At 49.7% G+C, this 16,759-nt stretch overlaps 1 protein-coding gene across 1 annotated transcript; it reads left to right on the forward strand.

Annotated features, from left to right (window-relative positions):
• The first annotated feature begins 9,213 nt into the window (after positions 1-9,213).
• On the forward strand, positions 9,214-15,513 carry Barhl2 (BarH like homeobox 2). The gene is made up of 3 exons (XM_047565174.1): positions 9,214-10,554; positions 12,383-12,608; positions 14,466-15,513. Exons 1-3 carry the CDS (start codon positions 9,921-9,923, stop codon positions 14,776-14,778), a joined length of 1,173 nt encoding a protein of 390 aa, XP_047421130.1. The 5' UTR covers positions 9,214-9,920; the 3' UTR covers positions 14,779-15,513.
• Positions 15,514-16,759: the final 1,246 nt, after the last annotated feature.

Genomic DNA, 16,759 nt, shown 5'->3' on the forward strand with positions numbered 1-16,759 from the left:
GGTGCTGGGGCTGCTTTCCTGTCGCCAGGACTTGAGGACACAGGTCCCGCTCCGAGATTCTCCGCACCCTCAGTGGAAGTGATGGCTGGGCCTGAGTGCAGAGTGTCTCATCCGGCGCCTGCATCTCCCCCCAGCCTTTGCTTGCTTACCTGTCCTCCCCCATCCCGCGCCCCGCTGGCCTGTCATCTTCTGCCCTAGGCTAAGTTCAGGGCCTCAAGGGCGGCGGGAGTCGACACTCTGCCCCGCATGTCTGACCCAAACAGCGGAGGAGCAGAAAGGAGACTCTGGAGGAGGTGTAGGCAGCCATGCGGAGGGCGGGGAGGAAAAGCATATTTATTGGATTGGCATTTCTCTTAACAGAGCTCTTTCCTAATGATATTTACTTAACTGTATTTGACAGCAGTTACGAACACGTCTCCGGTAAACAGGATCTATACTCCTTGCGCCTACAACTGCCTGTCAGTTCCTAAGCCAATCGCGGTAATAACTGCTGGATCATTTTAAATGTGGCTAAACAGACGTTGGACAAAATCAATCTGCCATATGCTAGCTCTGAAGGAAATCACTTGCACAGTTTGACGAATTGCTTGCAGTCCCTCCAGCAATCCATAACTCGCTCTCTTTATTTCTCTTCTTCCCTCTCTCTCTTCACCCCCTTCTCTCCCCTTTTGCTCAGAGGCCCCCTCCATTTTACCCTTTCTGGCGGACTCCAGGTAATCCGAAATGGCACTGACCCTTCTCATCCTCCGATTACCTCTCTGAAGCATGAACTTGAGATAAAATCACACATCAGAAAATTCGCCGTAATTATTTTGCGATGCTATCAGCACCGATCAATCACGCGCGTGGCCCAGTGCTGGAATGCCTGGCGCAGCCCTGGACGCGCACCCGCGTCCCGCCTGACTGACAGTTTTGGTAATTAAGTGATTGTATAGACCTCTCCGACTGTTCTAACAACCTTGTCAGGGCCTGTCTGTGGACAGAACAAGCTGAAATCAATGTGCTTCCTGCTCTCTGAGCAGTTCTGATCGTGTACTCAGACTGATGGGGAATGGGAATCTGACTAAAGGAAAACAGCAGCTCTAAACGATCGGATTATAGGGGAGGAGGTGGGTAGAAAGTTTACTTCTTTCGGAAAGGGAAGCGCGGAAGTCTGCACTAGGTCACTAGAGCTTCGCTGACCAGGGCGGCTGGCCCGGGTGGAGAGAGAGGCCAAATGCTGTTACTTTTCTGATCCCGGGGCAGAGCTGGTGGTACTTCGCCTTCCCCCGGGGGCTGGGACCTTCCGGGCTGTAGCTGAGGAACCTAGTCCAGAGGATAGCAGCGTCCACACAAGACTCAGCCAGGACTCTGTGGTACAACCATTTTCGCCCGGATTAGAGGCAGAGGCTGGTGGCTCAGTGTAAATGTCACGCAGCAGTTTTTAATAAAGGAATGTTCAGATTGTTAGATTGCGCAGTACAATGTGAATTCTGTGCTCCCCCCTTCTCAATCAGGCTTCTTCATCTCCCCCTCCACCATTCAGCACACACATCACACCTCGGTGCGCGTTACAAATATGTTACATATTCAGAGTGATCTCCGCGCGTCGCCTGAGGGAGGGGCATCTCTCGGAGCTTAACATACACCTCGCCGAGGGCTGCAGGGCGCCGGAGCCCACCGCTGACACGAGGAACAGGAAAAAGACCCAGATGGGACCTGCTCTGCGGGAGTTTCTTTTACACTCCCACCGTCGGATCTCAGAAAGAAATTTCCATTGGGATCCTAAAAGCGCCAAGCTAGGAGGCAAAACCTCCAGTTCTTGGCTAAGGGGCTCCAGTTAAGAGTGTTTTAGTTTGTTCACACCGGCACTCCCAATCCTTAAAAATCTAACCAATTGAAGACACACACACAAAGGGGGAAGGGAAGCAAAATCAATCCAAAGAGTTCAAAGCTCTTGGTCGCTGGAGGAGGCCGCAGGGTGCTCGGCACAAGGCAGTGTGAGCAGCGGAGGGTCCCATCGACCGTGTAGAGACTACGGATCCCAATGGCAGACTTCCAACGGAGTGTGTGTGTTTGAGTGGTGCGGGGCGTCATGCCCTAATTCAGCCGGCTGCCAGCCTGTCTCCCCTCCCCTGCCAGCCAGCAGAGAGAAAAATGTGTGAGTGGGCACATTACGCACCATTAGGGAGACACTACGTTTTTAATGTGGCCTAATTAGTGCCGCTAACCGAGCAAATATTATTATATTGAATAATGATAATATGATGAAAATATTAATGCTTTTGAACTTTGCACGTGGGAGCCGTTCCTTGAGTTCTCCCAGGACACCCCAAGCACGCTAAGACCCACCAACAGATGTGGTCGGGCGCATCTCCAGGGAAGGCGAGCCCACAGACCAGCCCAGGTCATACTTGTGTCATCGCAGGCACATAAAGCACACTGTGGGCCATGCCACACATCACCCCTCATGCAAAAGACCCTCTTCCAATAGCATTCTCTTTTTCTCTGTAGGAGGCCCTTAAAAAGCAATTCAGACAGGGGTCCTCTGAGGTCTCTCTTCACTGCGCTTCTGCTCAGCACTCCAGGAATGTTGCAATGGGAGCGCCGGTAGTGTTCCGTTTTAACCCGGGCCGCCAGGCAGGTGGAGTTGCAGGAGAGGAACCCACTTAATTAGCATTTAAATTCACAATCCCCTTTTATTGCCACGTTTCTCCCTCGGGAATTTGGTGAAAAGCAGATATTAAACAATTAGAGAATGCAGAAGCTCCACAAAATAAGGATTCAAAATCTTAATTCTCTGAGTTTTGGAGGGCCAGGGGTGTGGGGAAGCGTGAATGGACTGAGTAGGAGGTAGGTACTGGATGGTGTGTGCCTGACTTGTCCCAGAGGATCAGCAGACCCTCTCTGGCTCTCTTCCCTCCTCTCATTTCCATTCCTTAGGGAGTCCCAGGAGACCGAGTCGAGAAAGTTGGCTGTCCTTTCCTTGATGCCTGAAGACAAATTAGCTCTTCCCTGATTCTAGGACGCACTTGGGCAAGGACTTAGGAGAGTTTCCAAAAACAGGTGGTGGGTCTGTTCTGGAAAATGGGGATGCAAGATTCCGGCCCGAGAGCGCCCCCTCTTGGGCTGAATTTTTTCCTTCCCTCGCCTAGGTCGTGTTCTGGTGCACTTGGGAAGCTCGTTTTCGGAGGCAAAGTTGATGTTAGTTGTTCTTCTATGCGATTCTTTACTCCCATGTGGAGTGTCTGGACTACAAATCGCCTCCTTGACATTTGTTCGCGGGTCCAGGAGCAGGGGCAAGCGGTTCCGCAAGAGTGAACCTCAGGGTTGGAGAATTCTGGGACTCATCAAGAGGCTTCATGAGCGGATGCAGATCATTCCCTAGTCTCCCCGCGGTATATGGGAACCCAGCCCCGCCTGCACCAGAGGCAGGAGAAGGGGCGGGGAGCTTTCAATTTGTTCCAGTGATGGCTCTAACTTAATAAGGCGATTGATTAGCGCTCAAAGTGCCGTTTTAATTAGCCGCTTGTTAATTAACATCGCAAATGAATTTTCCCTTCTGTGATTGGCATCTTTGCTTAGTGCTCTGAGGCTTTCGTTTTTCCTCAATCGCGGCCCCTCCATTCCCTTTTAACCCAAGGAGTTTATGGAAGAATCGCCTCCTCTCGTGAGGTCTTATAGGCTTCAGAGTTCTTTTACATGTGACGTGGCTATGTCACAAGGGGGCTCTTTAATTTCTCTAGGAACTGGACTTCAATGGACATGGATTCAGTTTAGGGAAGTGGAATACTATCTCTCTCCATGTTCTCCCTCAGCTCTTCCCCTGTCTCCACCTTGTCACCTTCTCTTCCATCACTCCTGAATTGTAGGGGATATTTTTCTAGGCCTGCTAAGATCATCAAACCTTCCAAAATTTGGAAATGTAAAAAGAAAAAAGGAAGCTGGAGTGGGAGTAGGGGAGAAGAGATGCAGTCCTGGTTTGAGAGGGGCTGGATCACCTCTTGGAATCAGATCTGAAGACTGTGCAACCTGCTGTAAAATCAGCTGTTCAGGTCTGTGAAGGTGTACCCAGGTCTTTTTCCTCCAAGGTATTTGAAGAATATTTTGTCTCTTCTGGTTGCACTCAAGAGAGATCCCTCCAACAAAAATAGCCTAAAGATTGCAGCCCAACCCTAGTCAAGAGATTAAAAATGTGGGCAATTTGTGAACATTTTGCACCATTACCCTTAGCTACCATACTGCATTCCACTACTTGGGATGTTTCCCTTTCTTTCATGACTAACACGAACTCCATAACCTTTAGGGAACCTGCATGTTGTCCCAACAACCTCTCCCAAGGTAACACTCCCACTCTCTTTTCTGAACTCCCACTGTAGTAGATTCAGGTTTTCATCATGGTATTTATGACAATTTCCAGAACATACAGTTTCTGTCAACTCTCGGAGGTTGGTTAGTGTTCTATTCCCAAGCACCTGGCATAGAATATCCATTCAGCAATATTTATTGACTGAGTAAATAAGCAAAATGATCTAGAGAAGGAAGGAGTGGAAAAAATATAGCTAGTGAATGTTATCCATAGCTAGAAATATTTGCTACCTTTGCCTAGTGTGTATGTCAGTTCTTGCTTCACATTTTGTAAAGAACTTTTACATAGAAGAACTTATTTGTTCCTCACAACCACCCTATTCTAGGCAAGGATAATTTTTTTCTTTTTAACCAGAGATTGAATCCAGGGGTGCTCAACCACTGAACTATGTTCCCAGTTCTTTTTTAAATTTTGAGACAGGGTTTTGGTAAGTTGCTTAGGGCCTTGCTGAATTTCTGAGGGTGGCTTTGAACTTGAAATCCTCCTGCCTTGGCCTCTCAAGTGACTGGGATTACAGGTGTGGCCACCAAGCCCCATAACTCTCCTCTTTAATAGAGAAAGAACTTGGTTATCAGCAAGGTTAAGTACCTCACATAAGAATACAAGAAAGGGGTAAAGTGGGTTGAAAACCCTCTCTCCTAGCACTCTTTCCTCCACATCTGTTTAACTTTCCTGTTTACTACTGCACATCTAACTTCGAGAGAGTCAGCTTCCCTGGACCCCTTCTAAGCTGCTTGTCTCTAAAGTTTTGATGAAGTGAAAACTTTTGCAAACTTTATTATGATACTGGAACTGTGTCTCAAAACTTTCAGTTCCCCCCAATTATTGATTATACATACTATTATTTTAACTTGTTCTTGTTTTAAGTTACCTTATTTTTATTTCATCTCACCTTTCTCCAAGTCTCCAGTCTAGGTTTTAGTCTACCTAAGGAAGGAACTCAATTTCGATGTTTTCATGTCTTTCTCTTTAGTACATTATTTTCTAAGCAAACATGCTTCAAGTCCTTAGCAGTTGGAACTACACGAAGAGACTAAAAAAACAAAGAAAACTTTGGGATTTCTGCAACTTTGAAAAGACCGGAGGTCACACAATAATCAGGGAGTTAGCCTTTGAGGGTGGACAGCTTATTTGTGTAAGCTGCATCTTCTACAGAAAGAAACAATAACTGGCTCCCTCGGTCCGGGATTCTTGTCGCCGCCCAGTGGAGGGAAGCGCCTTTGCACCTTATTATGGTCAGTTGGCACTGTCGTCCTGTGGACCCTGAGAAACGTTCAAATTAAATGTTAGAAGAAACCCCAGCTTCAAGTTCATCATGATTTGTGTTTTTACAAAATTTAGTTAATTTAAAAACTCTGTTGCTTCAGTTTAAAAGACTCCCAAATCTAGGTAGTGAAAGTGGCCGGTGGAGGATATGTTAAGTTACAAAACTTAATATACATCCAAGCGTTTAAATAATTTTTTGTGGTGAGAAAGAAGTATCAGTGGTGTTGACTAACACTGATATGTCCTTCAGAGCCAGGAAGGAAAAGTTTGTTCTCTATCCTTCACAGTTGGCATGTAATTGTTTTCTGAGTATTGATTCCAAAATCTTCCAAAAATTAAAGAATTTTCTTTCTTCCTTCTTAAAAAAAAGAGAAAGAAAAGGAGGACCTGGAAGTGGATGACCATCTTAAAATTCATGTCAGTTTAAGACTTTATTTATTAGTCTTTAATACAGTGAGAAAATCTGAGATTAAATTCAGTCAATGCATATCTTTACATGGAAATGTGACTAATCCACACCCCCACTTATTTCTGAATTTTTATTTTTAGACGTAAAGAGTAAATTATGCTTGGTCTGCCAGAAAATGCAGTTTTTGGATGTCCACACTATATATACGCTCAGGGGGGAAAATGGTGAAAGAGGAATGTGTCTGGAGAAAAAAGAACTGAGAAAAGTTAAACAAGATCTTATCTGAAAAATTTGTTTTTCATGAAGTGTGTGTGATCTGGTCTTTGAGCCCCTCCTTTGATTCTTTAGGCCATTACTAACATTTCCTTTCCGGGAGGGACTCACATATAAGGGCCTCCATAAAAGTCAAGGTCGTATTTTCCCTTCACCACTGTTGCTCCCCAAAGTTAATCTCCGAACACCCAACCAAAGAAAGTCTATGATATTAACCTTTTCTTAGGAAAAGATGATCTGAAACATTCACAAGGTGGGGGTCTGCTGGGTCCCCGAATGCATAAAACACGCATTTCCCTCTCCCAACGCTTCGCCCTTCCTCTTTTCCTTTCCTTTCCAATTTCATTTTTTCGTAGGGTCATATTTCGTCGTCTCCCCTGCCAATGTTGTGAATTATTCCAGGCAAAAAACGCTGTCGAACCGCCCAACACAAGCTGTGCGATCAGCCTTTTGAGCTCTTGAGTCATTTTAGGCGTCGGAACAAAACAAAAACAGGCTTCAATGAATTATTTATCAAGGTCGAGAATAATTGATTTGTGCAGTGCCGTCAGTTCTGGATTTTAAATTTGTTTTCTCTCCCTTCCCACTTTCCACCCTGAATACGCAGCGAGGGGAGTGCGAGTTGGAGCCCCCAGGGCGAGGAGGAGACGCACCTCAATTGGGAAGTTGGTGGGTGATGTCAGAATGGGAAGAACCCTAATCGATAATTGAAGAGGAAAGAAAGTGTAGCATTCGTCGGCAGTCTCAGGCAGCCCTATCGCCCTTCCCGCTCTTCCCACGGTGGTCAACGGTGCCAGAGGCTACGGGTGTGAACACCGCGAGGGTGTGTTGCGCCAGGCCTAAAGTTGGGGGTGGGGCTGCGGCCCTGGATGTCCAAGTTGCCTTTGTACGTTCTCCTCCGGTGGTCGTGTAACACCCTGGCCGGAAGGAAGGCCAAGGCCTGGGCCCGAAAGCTCTTGGGAGGGTGTGCCTGGCCTCACGCAGTACCCGCACCAAAGGCGGCAGATCCAACCAAGCTGCGGCTGTGATCCAGGCTCTCTCCAGTCTCCCAGCCCAGGCTGGCCTGACACCACCCAGTGGGGCCCAGCCACACGTTCTTCAAGCGTGCCCGCACCCCTCAGGCCGTGGCCTGGAGCACCTCCTGCGTCCCCCACCTTGGCTCACCCACCCCGGCTCCTCGGTCAAATTCCCCTCACCTTCTGAGAAAAGGGAGAGCTGCCTGGATTGTACATCTCTTCGCTTCCGTCCCTCCTATCCCCGCTGTTCTCCTCAGAGACAGCACGATGAAAAATGGTATGAAGACGATCTGAAACAGCTCAACGTACCCTCGAAATACACGGGCTTTTTCTGGGTCAAACACCTGGATTGTCCCAGTAAAGCGCAGGAAAGATGAGTCTGCCACGTACCCCTTCCAGACCTGAGGTTCACACAGCAGTTCCAATCGAAAAGCAAGATCTTGTCCCAGGAGGTCATTTGCTTCCCTGACACCTCTCCCCGCCTCAATAGAAAAAGCCTAAGCGACCTACAGAACCGCAACAACACCCCAGATTTCGGCCCTTGGAGACTTTAAAGGCCATTTTCTAACCTCATTCTGCACCTAGTCACGGAAGTTATGCCAACCACGCAGATTCATGGGGTTCTTAAAATGGTAATTTGGAGTAAAATGTAACTCAAAGAACTTTGAATCATTCATTAGCACCTTATAATTACTCCGCTAATTAGGTTGACACGGCACTTAATCAGGAGTAATACGCCGTCTTGTCACTGGCACTTCCCATTACTCTGACATTCAACAAGAGACAGGTTGGAGACGTCCTAAAGAAAATAATGCAAGTTGATACCCTCCGACGAGGCGTCACAGTCATGCTCCGGGTCCCAAGTGGATCCACAGTGACTGTTTCCTTTCCAAACCAGAGGCCGGTCGAAGGGGGAGGGAACAGACGCACCGGCATGTGGCGCGGCCGGTACACAGGCTTTGGACTCGCTACCTCTGTTCCTGTGCCCCACGCCGGCCGGACACCGCAGTGAACCGTGGCTGCCCTCGCCGCTAGTGAACGCCTCGGGCATTATTTCCCCCGGTTGGGGAGAAAGTGTTTGATCAGGCATTCTTTCAGCACCGGCTCTGATTGGAGACAAGGCTGGGCCTCGGATTTTGAGCCGCGGACCCCGTCCACCCGGAACGTGCCTGGTGGGTGCAGATCCCTCTCTGTTCCTCTAAAGGATTCACCACTAGGCTGGCCCAAGCCCGGGCGCATGGGTTCTTTGAGGGGAAAATCACAGCTCGGAGCCTGCTCACCCACTCAGATCTCTGGTTCCTGGAGTTACCCACTTTCTCGCGAGTCCCTTCAGGGATCTCCGTCTCTGTTCTTAGTGTCTTCAGACTATTTAAGCGCGTGTTTGGGAAAGCTGAGAGGGCGACCGCGCTGGAGTCTAAAGGTGAGTCGGCCCAATTCTTTTACTCTTTCTTCCTTTCCGCCCCAGCTTCTGACTTAAGAAAAAGGGGAAATAGTTACCACTTATTATTCTTTTTTCTTTCCTCCCTTTGGTTCCCTTTCTCTAGTCTCCTCCTTTCTCTGCCCCCTTCTCCCTTTGCCCCTCACTCGTGATTGTGGACACCTGGGCCACTGGACTAGGTGTTTGGCTCCTGGCTGCAAGCAAAGGGATCTGCGGGTCCTCAAAAGAGCAGCGGGGTCCAAGCGGCGCCCACTGACGGGCTTGCGAGCCGTATGCCCATTGGTTCCTGGCACGTTGGCGTCGCTCGCTTGCGCGGGAGCGGCCAATGGGGGCGCGAGGCCGGGCGCGCGGCCTCGGCGGCGGGGGCGCGGGCCTGGCGCGGCGCGGAGAGCAGCGGCAGTGGCCGTGACGTCACGGGAGGGGGTCGGCGCCGCCCGTGAGCCGCCGGATTACAAGCGAACGCGCCCGGCAGCGGCCGGAGTCGCCTGGCACCGCGTCTCTGCCGTCTTCTCCTCCTGAGCCTGCTCCTTCTTTTCTTCTTCCTCCTCCTCCGGTTGCCGCGGGCACTGCGGCTGTGCCTGCGCCACAACTTTCCAAGAAAGTTCAGAAACTCGGCTCGGAGGGGGCCGGGTAGCGCGCTGCAGACACCTAGGGAGCTGCGGGGGAGGTCCGAGGGCGCGCAGCTGCCCGGGTTTCGGGATCGCTGCACCTGCCAAGTCCGCCGCCGCCGCTGCCGCCCGGTGCCAGGCTGTGGGCAGACCCAGGCGGCAGCGGCGGTGGCGGCGGCTTAGGGGTCGCTTCTTTCCTCTTGCTCCTTCGCCTAGGTCTCCTGCGCCGCCCCGGCCGCCCCACGTGCGCGGTGGTCCCTCGAGCGCACGTTCCCGGCTTTCCCTTTTTAAATTTTATTTATTTATTTATTTTTTTGGTAACCTTCCCCGTCTTTCTTTCGCTCTATCCCTACCTTTTGCGTAAGGGGAAAAAAAGTTGTATCGAAAGTGTCCACCGATTACCACCTTCACACTATCCTTCCTTCACCCCCGCCCCACTTTCTTCTTTCTTTTTTTAGGGCGGCGGCAACGTTGTTTAGTGTTTGTTTTCTTTTACGATCGATAGCTTTTGCTTGGTCGGGGCGGTTGCTCAACGGCGGAACGGCGTGGACCTCATGTAGAAATGACAACAATGGAAGGGGCCAGCGGGTCGAGTTTTGGAATAGACACGATTTTGTCCAGTGCCAGTTCTGGCAGTCCCGGTATGATGAATGGAGATTTTCGCCCGCTCGGCGAGGCGAGGACCACGGATTTTAGGAGTCAGGCTACCCCGTCCCCCTGTTCGGAGATTGATACCGTAGGAACGGCACCTTCTTCTCCTATCTCGGTCACCATGGAGCCCCCAGAGCCGCATCTCGTAGCAGACGGGCCTCAGCATCACCACCATCTCCACCATAGCCAACAGCCGCCGCCGCCAGTCCCGGCCCCGACGCAAAGTTTGCAGCCTTCACCCCAACAGCAACCGCCGCCGCCGCCGCCGCAGCAGCAGCAACAACAGCCAGCAGCCCAGCAGCTGGCCTCGGCCGCCTCGGCCCCCAGGACTTCCACCTCTTCTTTTTTAATTAAGGACATCTTGGGCGACAGTAAACCTCTGGCGGCGTGTGCACCCTATAGCACTAGCGTTTCCTCTCCCCACCACACCCCGAAGCAGGAGAGCAACGCAGCGCACGAGAGCTTTAGGCCAAAGCTCGAGCAGGAGGACAGCAAAACCAAACTCGACAAGCGAGAAGATTCCCAGAGCGACATCAAATGCCACGGTGAGTCGCGCCGCCCCAGCTGCCGTCCTGCTGCTTCTCCTGGTTCCCTTCTTCCCTTCAGCCTCCAGCGAATCTCCAGTGGGGAATTATTCCGGGATATTGTTGGGCGATTGGGCGATGGTCAAAGAATGCAAACTGGAGAGAGGCCTGGGCGAGCGATTAAGAGGCGCTACCGAAGTTCTGTTTATTGTTACATTTCTACCCTTAACCTTTACGGCCATCCAGTTTCTTTCTTCGTTTTATTTAATTTTAATGTATTGGGAGGGGGCCACGACGAAGAGGTCTGACTGGAAATACTTTTCCTTGGCAAAAGAGACCGCCTTGAGTTTTTTTTTTCCCCCTAGTTGAGACCTGGGGATTGGGAGTGGGGATGAGGGGGAGAGAGAAACTACTTAGTAAGCGTGGTGTCTAGGGGTGTGATCACAACCTGATGTTTATTCTTTAATGCAAATGATTTCACCCCACCCCTCCCCGCATATTTTCTAAACACCATCACAGGAATGATTGGATTCCATGAAGGAAAAATTTCCGTTTTCATTAATAGAACAATTTGGGTTTAATACAGGGAAGCCAGTAAAAATTCTTAATCGTTTTTAAAAACATCCTTCTTGCTCAATGGTCCCAACAAAATTTTGTATCCTTAGTAAAAATTTTGGCCTCTTCCAAGTAATAGGGAGGTAGTATTTTTTAAAAAAATAAAATTTTATGGAATTGGATTTGTCTATTTTTGTATAATCAGATGACAATGGAAATTGTCTTCCAACTCCCTTTCTCCATTTTCTCCTCAGACAATATCATAAGCAGGTGTTCTGGTCTTTACATGGTAAGAGTTTTAACATATGAGGGGAGTTCTTTTTTACTTTACTGATAAGTTATTTATTATTATTAATCCTTGGTTTTCTGGCAAAGATAAGTGCTATCGGGAAGATAGGATATTGACTTCTCATTTTACTATTACAGTATTAGCATAATAGTGCCCTAAACAGATGTACAGTCTGGTCTGGCGATTTTTCGTGCACCAACCTCCCCAGTGGGTCAATTAGAGAGATTATTGTTCTTCCTGCAGGGAAGATCAAGGAGCGCTGCACAAACGGGTACAAACAGAGAGGGATTGACATATCGATTTCCCAGCATTTCAGTAAAAAACCAAAGTTGACAAATAGAATCCGGAAATCTCTGCACTGTCACCTGGATGGGCTCAGTGATTTTGAGTTCAGCTCCGTATTGGGGCAACAAAATATCCAAAGCTTTAAAAGACAGTACAGGCAGCTGCAGAAAGCTTGATTCCAACATTTCCCACGTGCATCTGCAAAAGAGAAACTTGTGCCTATAACTTCCAGTAAACAGAAAAAAAGTTAGATAAAAAAAAGGTGTCCCCTCCTCGAAAAAAAATCATCATAGAAAGACTGAAAAGAACTAAATCACAATAATGGTCATGGTGAAAACAATTTATAAATCAAACGGGGTCTCTCCTTACCCGCCAGAAAAACAGCAACAAAAAGTCTTTTATTGAGAATTATTTTTAACACTTTTATCTTCCAACTAGAAGATCTTTTAGAAGAAGAAGTGTTCTTTTAGAAGAGCCCATTTTAAAGAACCCTTTTAGGATACCTTTGCACAGGGCCCGAGTGTCCCCAGCCAGAAAACAATCCTCTTCTGATACCCTGGCTAAGACCCAAGTGTGTGTGTGTGTGTGAGGGTAGTGGCAGAGTGTAGTCCCCTGAGACCAGTGGCTGTCTTGGGAATGTGAAAGTGTATGCCAGGAGGATACTCCACCCTTTCCTAATTCAAGCTAACTTACGTGGCTGTGTCTGCGTTTCTATTGTAGGAACAAAGGAGGAAGGAGATCGAGAGATTACAAGTAGCAGAGAGAGTCCCCCTGTGAGAGCCAAGAAGCCTCGAAAAGCCAGGACAGCTTTCTCTGACCACCAGCTTAATCAATTGGAGCGTAGCTTTGAGCGGCAGAAGTACCTGAGTGTCCAGGACCGTATGGACCTGGCAGCTGCGCTCAACCTTACTGACACCCAAGTCAAGACGTGGTACCAGAACAGAAGGTAAGGAAGGCTCTTTGAGGAGCAGAGGTATCTGCCCAGGTCATAACCATTGCACCAACCTTCCTTCTTGGCCTCTGGAGACTAGGGACTGAGAGTCAGAGGGCCTGCAGTGGGTGAGTTTTCAGGCTAGGGTAGGGATCAGCCACATCTCCAAGGTGAGAGGGACCTCAAGGCAGCGTGAGTATGGGCAGTTATGCACTTCTAAGTGTCTTAACAGGTGCTACTTTCCCTTGGAAACCTGAGCTGCTGGAATTCCCCACACTTTATCCCCAAATCAATCAAGCCACACCTTCTCAAATTGAGACATCTGTGCAGCTGACACTCAGGCCCAGAGAGCCTGTATGTGCGGTGCACCCCTTGGGCCTGCCCCAGGCTGGTTCCAAATGTCTATAGTCGGCAACACGGCCCAGCCATTGTGGTCCCCATAGAGCTGTCCCACCAGCCTTGGCTTAAATGTGAGGTGGTTGGGAGAGCCAGGGTTAGAGCCTTAAACCTTGGTCAGTTCTGCATCTCCTCAAGAGATTAGAAGAGTCCAGCTGGGTTAGATTTGGGTCTGTAGCCTCGGGCTAGAGAATCAGGCAGTTAGCCAGGCATCCAGACTGGGTGTCTGTCCCTTGTACTGACTGCTTCTGCTGCCTCAACAGGGAGAAAGGGTGCCACAGAGCCTGACCAGCACTGCTGCTGTTTTAGAAAGGAAATTAAGAAAGCAGCTGGCTGTGCTTGCAAGGTCCTGAACTCCAGGACTGAACCTGGGCAGTCTGAGATGAGGTTATGCTGAGTTTCCAAGCCTGGTGCTCATCTCCCTTGTCTCGATTTTCTCTCCCCCTTCTTTTCTCTCGTTTGTGTTCTAATCGTCCATAAATGCGGTTGGAAATGCCCATCCAGTTGTCATCTTTACCATAATTTTCTGTCTCATTACATACGGTTTCAGCCACCCTAATTCTGTCGGAAAACATTAGTGTCATTTGTAGCCAATTTAAAATGGGCGACATGTTTATTAATTTGGTTGGAGCTGCTGGGTATGGACGGCCCACCAGCCTTACGTTCCTTCATAAGGCATTTGAGCAAAGGGCCTTCTCCTGTCTTCTTCCTAAGTGGGGGTCTGTAAAGGGGGAGGGAGGAGACCAAGAAAAACTGATCACAGGTTTTAATTGTTACTTTCTCCCAGAGGAGGAAGTATCTTGAAATGCATCTCCCCACCTCAAAGGCCAGGAGGTAACTGTCCCCTTGGGAGAGCCCTCTATCAAACGAATTCCGATGTGAAACCTTCTCTCCTTCCTTGCCTTAAGTCCCCTGCCCACAGTAAGGACTTGTTAGTCTGATGAGGGAGTTGTCTCCACAGCCCCAGGGAAAGAGAGGAGCTGGAGTCTGAGGCCCAGGAGTCTCTCTGTCCCTTTGTTTATAGTTTTGGTTATTTCTCTGGGTGAGGAGGGGGAGAGGCTGAGAGCAGACACTTTGGAGTTATTGGGGGAACACTTTGGAAAAGAATTAAGGGAGGAGGGGAAGAGTGTGGAAAGAGGTGGTCTCATTTGGTCTTCAGGAAAGTTTCAGGAACTAGCTACAGTATGAAGGGGGCAACAGTAGAGCAAAGGAACAGGAAAAGGCAGCAAAGCTTGTAGGATTTCATCTTCCAGTGTCTCAGACTTTGAGGATGTAGTTTACAAAATTGGCTTTGGGTTTGAATCATATTGTGAGCTAGGTTGGGACAGGAAATGCACATTCCCAGTTCCCAGAGCTCTCTGAGTCTCCCTGCTGGATGAAGGAAAAGGAAAAGATGGGAGAGGACCAGGAATGGGTTGGGTGCCTACACCATGTCCACAGCCGCCTCTGGGTGCATGTATGCCTGCTTTCTTTCAGGACCAAGTGGAAGAGGCAGACTGCAGTGGGCCTGGAGCTGCTGGCAGAGGCAGGGAACTACTCAGCGCTGCAGAGGATGTTTCCCTCACCTTATTTCTATCACCCAAGCCTGCTGGGCAGTATGGACAGCACAACAGCGGCGGCAGCTGCAGCTGCCATGTACAGCAGCATGTACCGGACTCCTCCAGCACCCCATCCCCAGCTGCAGCGGCCCCTGGTGCCCCGCGTGCTCATCCATGGCCTGGGACCCGGGGGACAACCAGCCCTCAATCCCTTGTCCAACCCCATCCCAGGCACCCCACATCCCCGGTGAAGAAGGAGGGAAGGCTCTGCAATCCCTCCCAATCCCCGACCTGACCTGGACAGCTGCCCCACCTCTTCCCGCACCAGGCCTCCATTGCAGCGGACACTGGGAGGCGGAGGAGTAAGAGAGGAAGATGCTCACCAATGGGCGGGGGTCCCCAAAGAGGAGCCAGCTTTCTGCTCTCCATCCCAACCCCCAGAGGCAGGGCTGGAAAGCTCCCCCACAGCAGTGTGACTGGTGAAAACGCTGACCCCACACAAAGTTCAACCAGTAAGTGAAAACATCAACAAAAACAAAACCTCAAGTTCTTTTTTAAAGCGACTTTAGGGACAAGCAGGAGGGAGGGAGGGGGGAGGGCTAAGAAGGGAAGAAAGAAGGGCATGGAGAGGAACTGTAGGGGCAGAGAGAATTGTAGGTGGACAGCCTCCCTCAAATTTCCAGGCAGAGGGTGTTGCCATGGACATTCATCTGCCCCAGAGAAAAGAGGAGGGTGACTGAGAACTTTGCACTGATTTCTCATGACCTTTTTTCTTTTGGAAAAGTGGCATGCTCCATAATATGAAAAAAAAATGTACATTTGAAAGACTGAGTGATAAGTGATATATCATATTTATTATATGTTGTCCAAAAAAGAGTCACTTATATACGTTAGTAAAAACATGATTTTTCTTTTCATGTCTTTTTGATTCAGTAAAATAAATGCTTAGACAAAAATATAGATTTTTTTGTGATTGAAAATTACAAAAATAAAGTTTATCTTTTTTTAACAAGTGATGAAATCCCAGGGAGCTGATTTTACTAAAGCAGAATATTACGATGAAATGCGCGTCTAGGAAAAAAAAATTCCTTCCCGAATATTGGGAATATACAAAATCTGTAAGACGTTGGGCTGGCTTGTGTAAAGCCAGTCCCATTTTTCACGCTGGCCTCTTCGGAGCCATTATTTGCTATGTGTGAGCGCCTTTCTTTTTGGGTGGGTGGTTTCTGAGCGGCCAGTGAGGCCACGGGAGGAAGTCTGTGCTCGCGGGCTGTTGGTGCAGGCTAAGTAGGCAGCCAACTTACCCTGCTGCCCCCGCCTGCCTGAAGGCCCCTGGTTGACCGCGTGTGGGGACCCTCTGCCCGCCCCTCCCCCTTCTCCTAGGGGTCTTCCTAGGGCGGCTCGGGTCCCAGCGCTGGGCAGCAACGCCGGCAGGGCTGGGCAGGCTGAGCAGCGGGCGGACGCTCCGCCGGCCTCGCAGCTGTTCTGCCGCCCGCGGCTGGGCGCCCGCGCGGCCGGACAGCCTGTGAGCGGGAGGCTGCGGGGCGAGCAATTAGGACACCCCAGGGGACGCGGAGAGGCCCAGCTAACAAACCCTCGTCACGGCTTTGATCCTTGCCTTCTCAGTTCCCCGGCGGCGGGCGTCCAGCCCCCAGCTCCACGAGGATCCGCTTGTCCTAGCGAGTTCTCTGAGCTTCGATGCCTGGAGCGGGAATGCAGCGGGGAACACAGGTTGAGGCAGGCGTACCAAAACGTTTTATCCCCGCCGCTGGAACGGCGGGACCCCAAATGAGAGATCCTGTTCAGAGTGTGGAGGAGACCCACTGCCTGCTTGCGGAGTGTGTGTGTGTGTGTGTGTGTGTGTGTGTGTGTGTAAAAATGTTCTTAGCACCCGGGCCAGGGCTTGACTTCCGGCCGCAGTCTCCCCAAGCCAGGCTGATTCCCCACCAAACCCAGCGCGCAGGACCTCATGAAGGAAAACAGAAGGGTACAGCTACCGAGCTTCTCCCACTTCTCTCCAGCCCTGAGGTCACTTTCTGTGAAGCTGGAAAGTCGGATCCTCTTTATCTGAGTATCCTCACATCTCTATCCTCGCTCCTGCCCTAGTGCAGGGACAAAAGGGTAAGGCAGTTAAAACACATCTAGACTGAACCCTCCAACTTTCTCTGATACTTGAATCAGTAGATTTTAAAACGTTTTTTTTTTTTTTGTTTTTTGTTTTTTGTTTTTTTT

The sequence above is a fragment of the Sciurus carolinensis genome, chromosome 1, assembly GCF_902686445.1.
Source record: "Sciurus carolinensis chromosome 1, mSciCar1.2, whole genome shotgun sequence".
In the NCBI taxonomy this organism is placed as follows: Eukaryota; Metazoa; Chordata; class Mammalia; order Rodentia; family Sciuridae; genus Sciurus; species Sciurus carolinensis.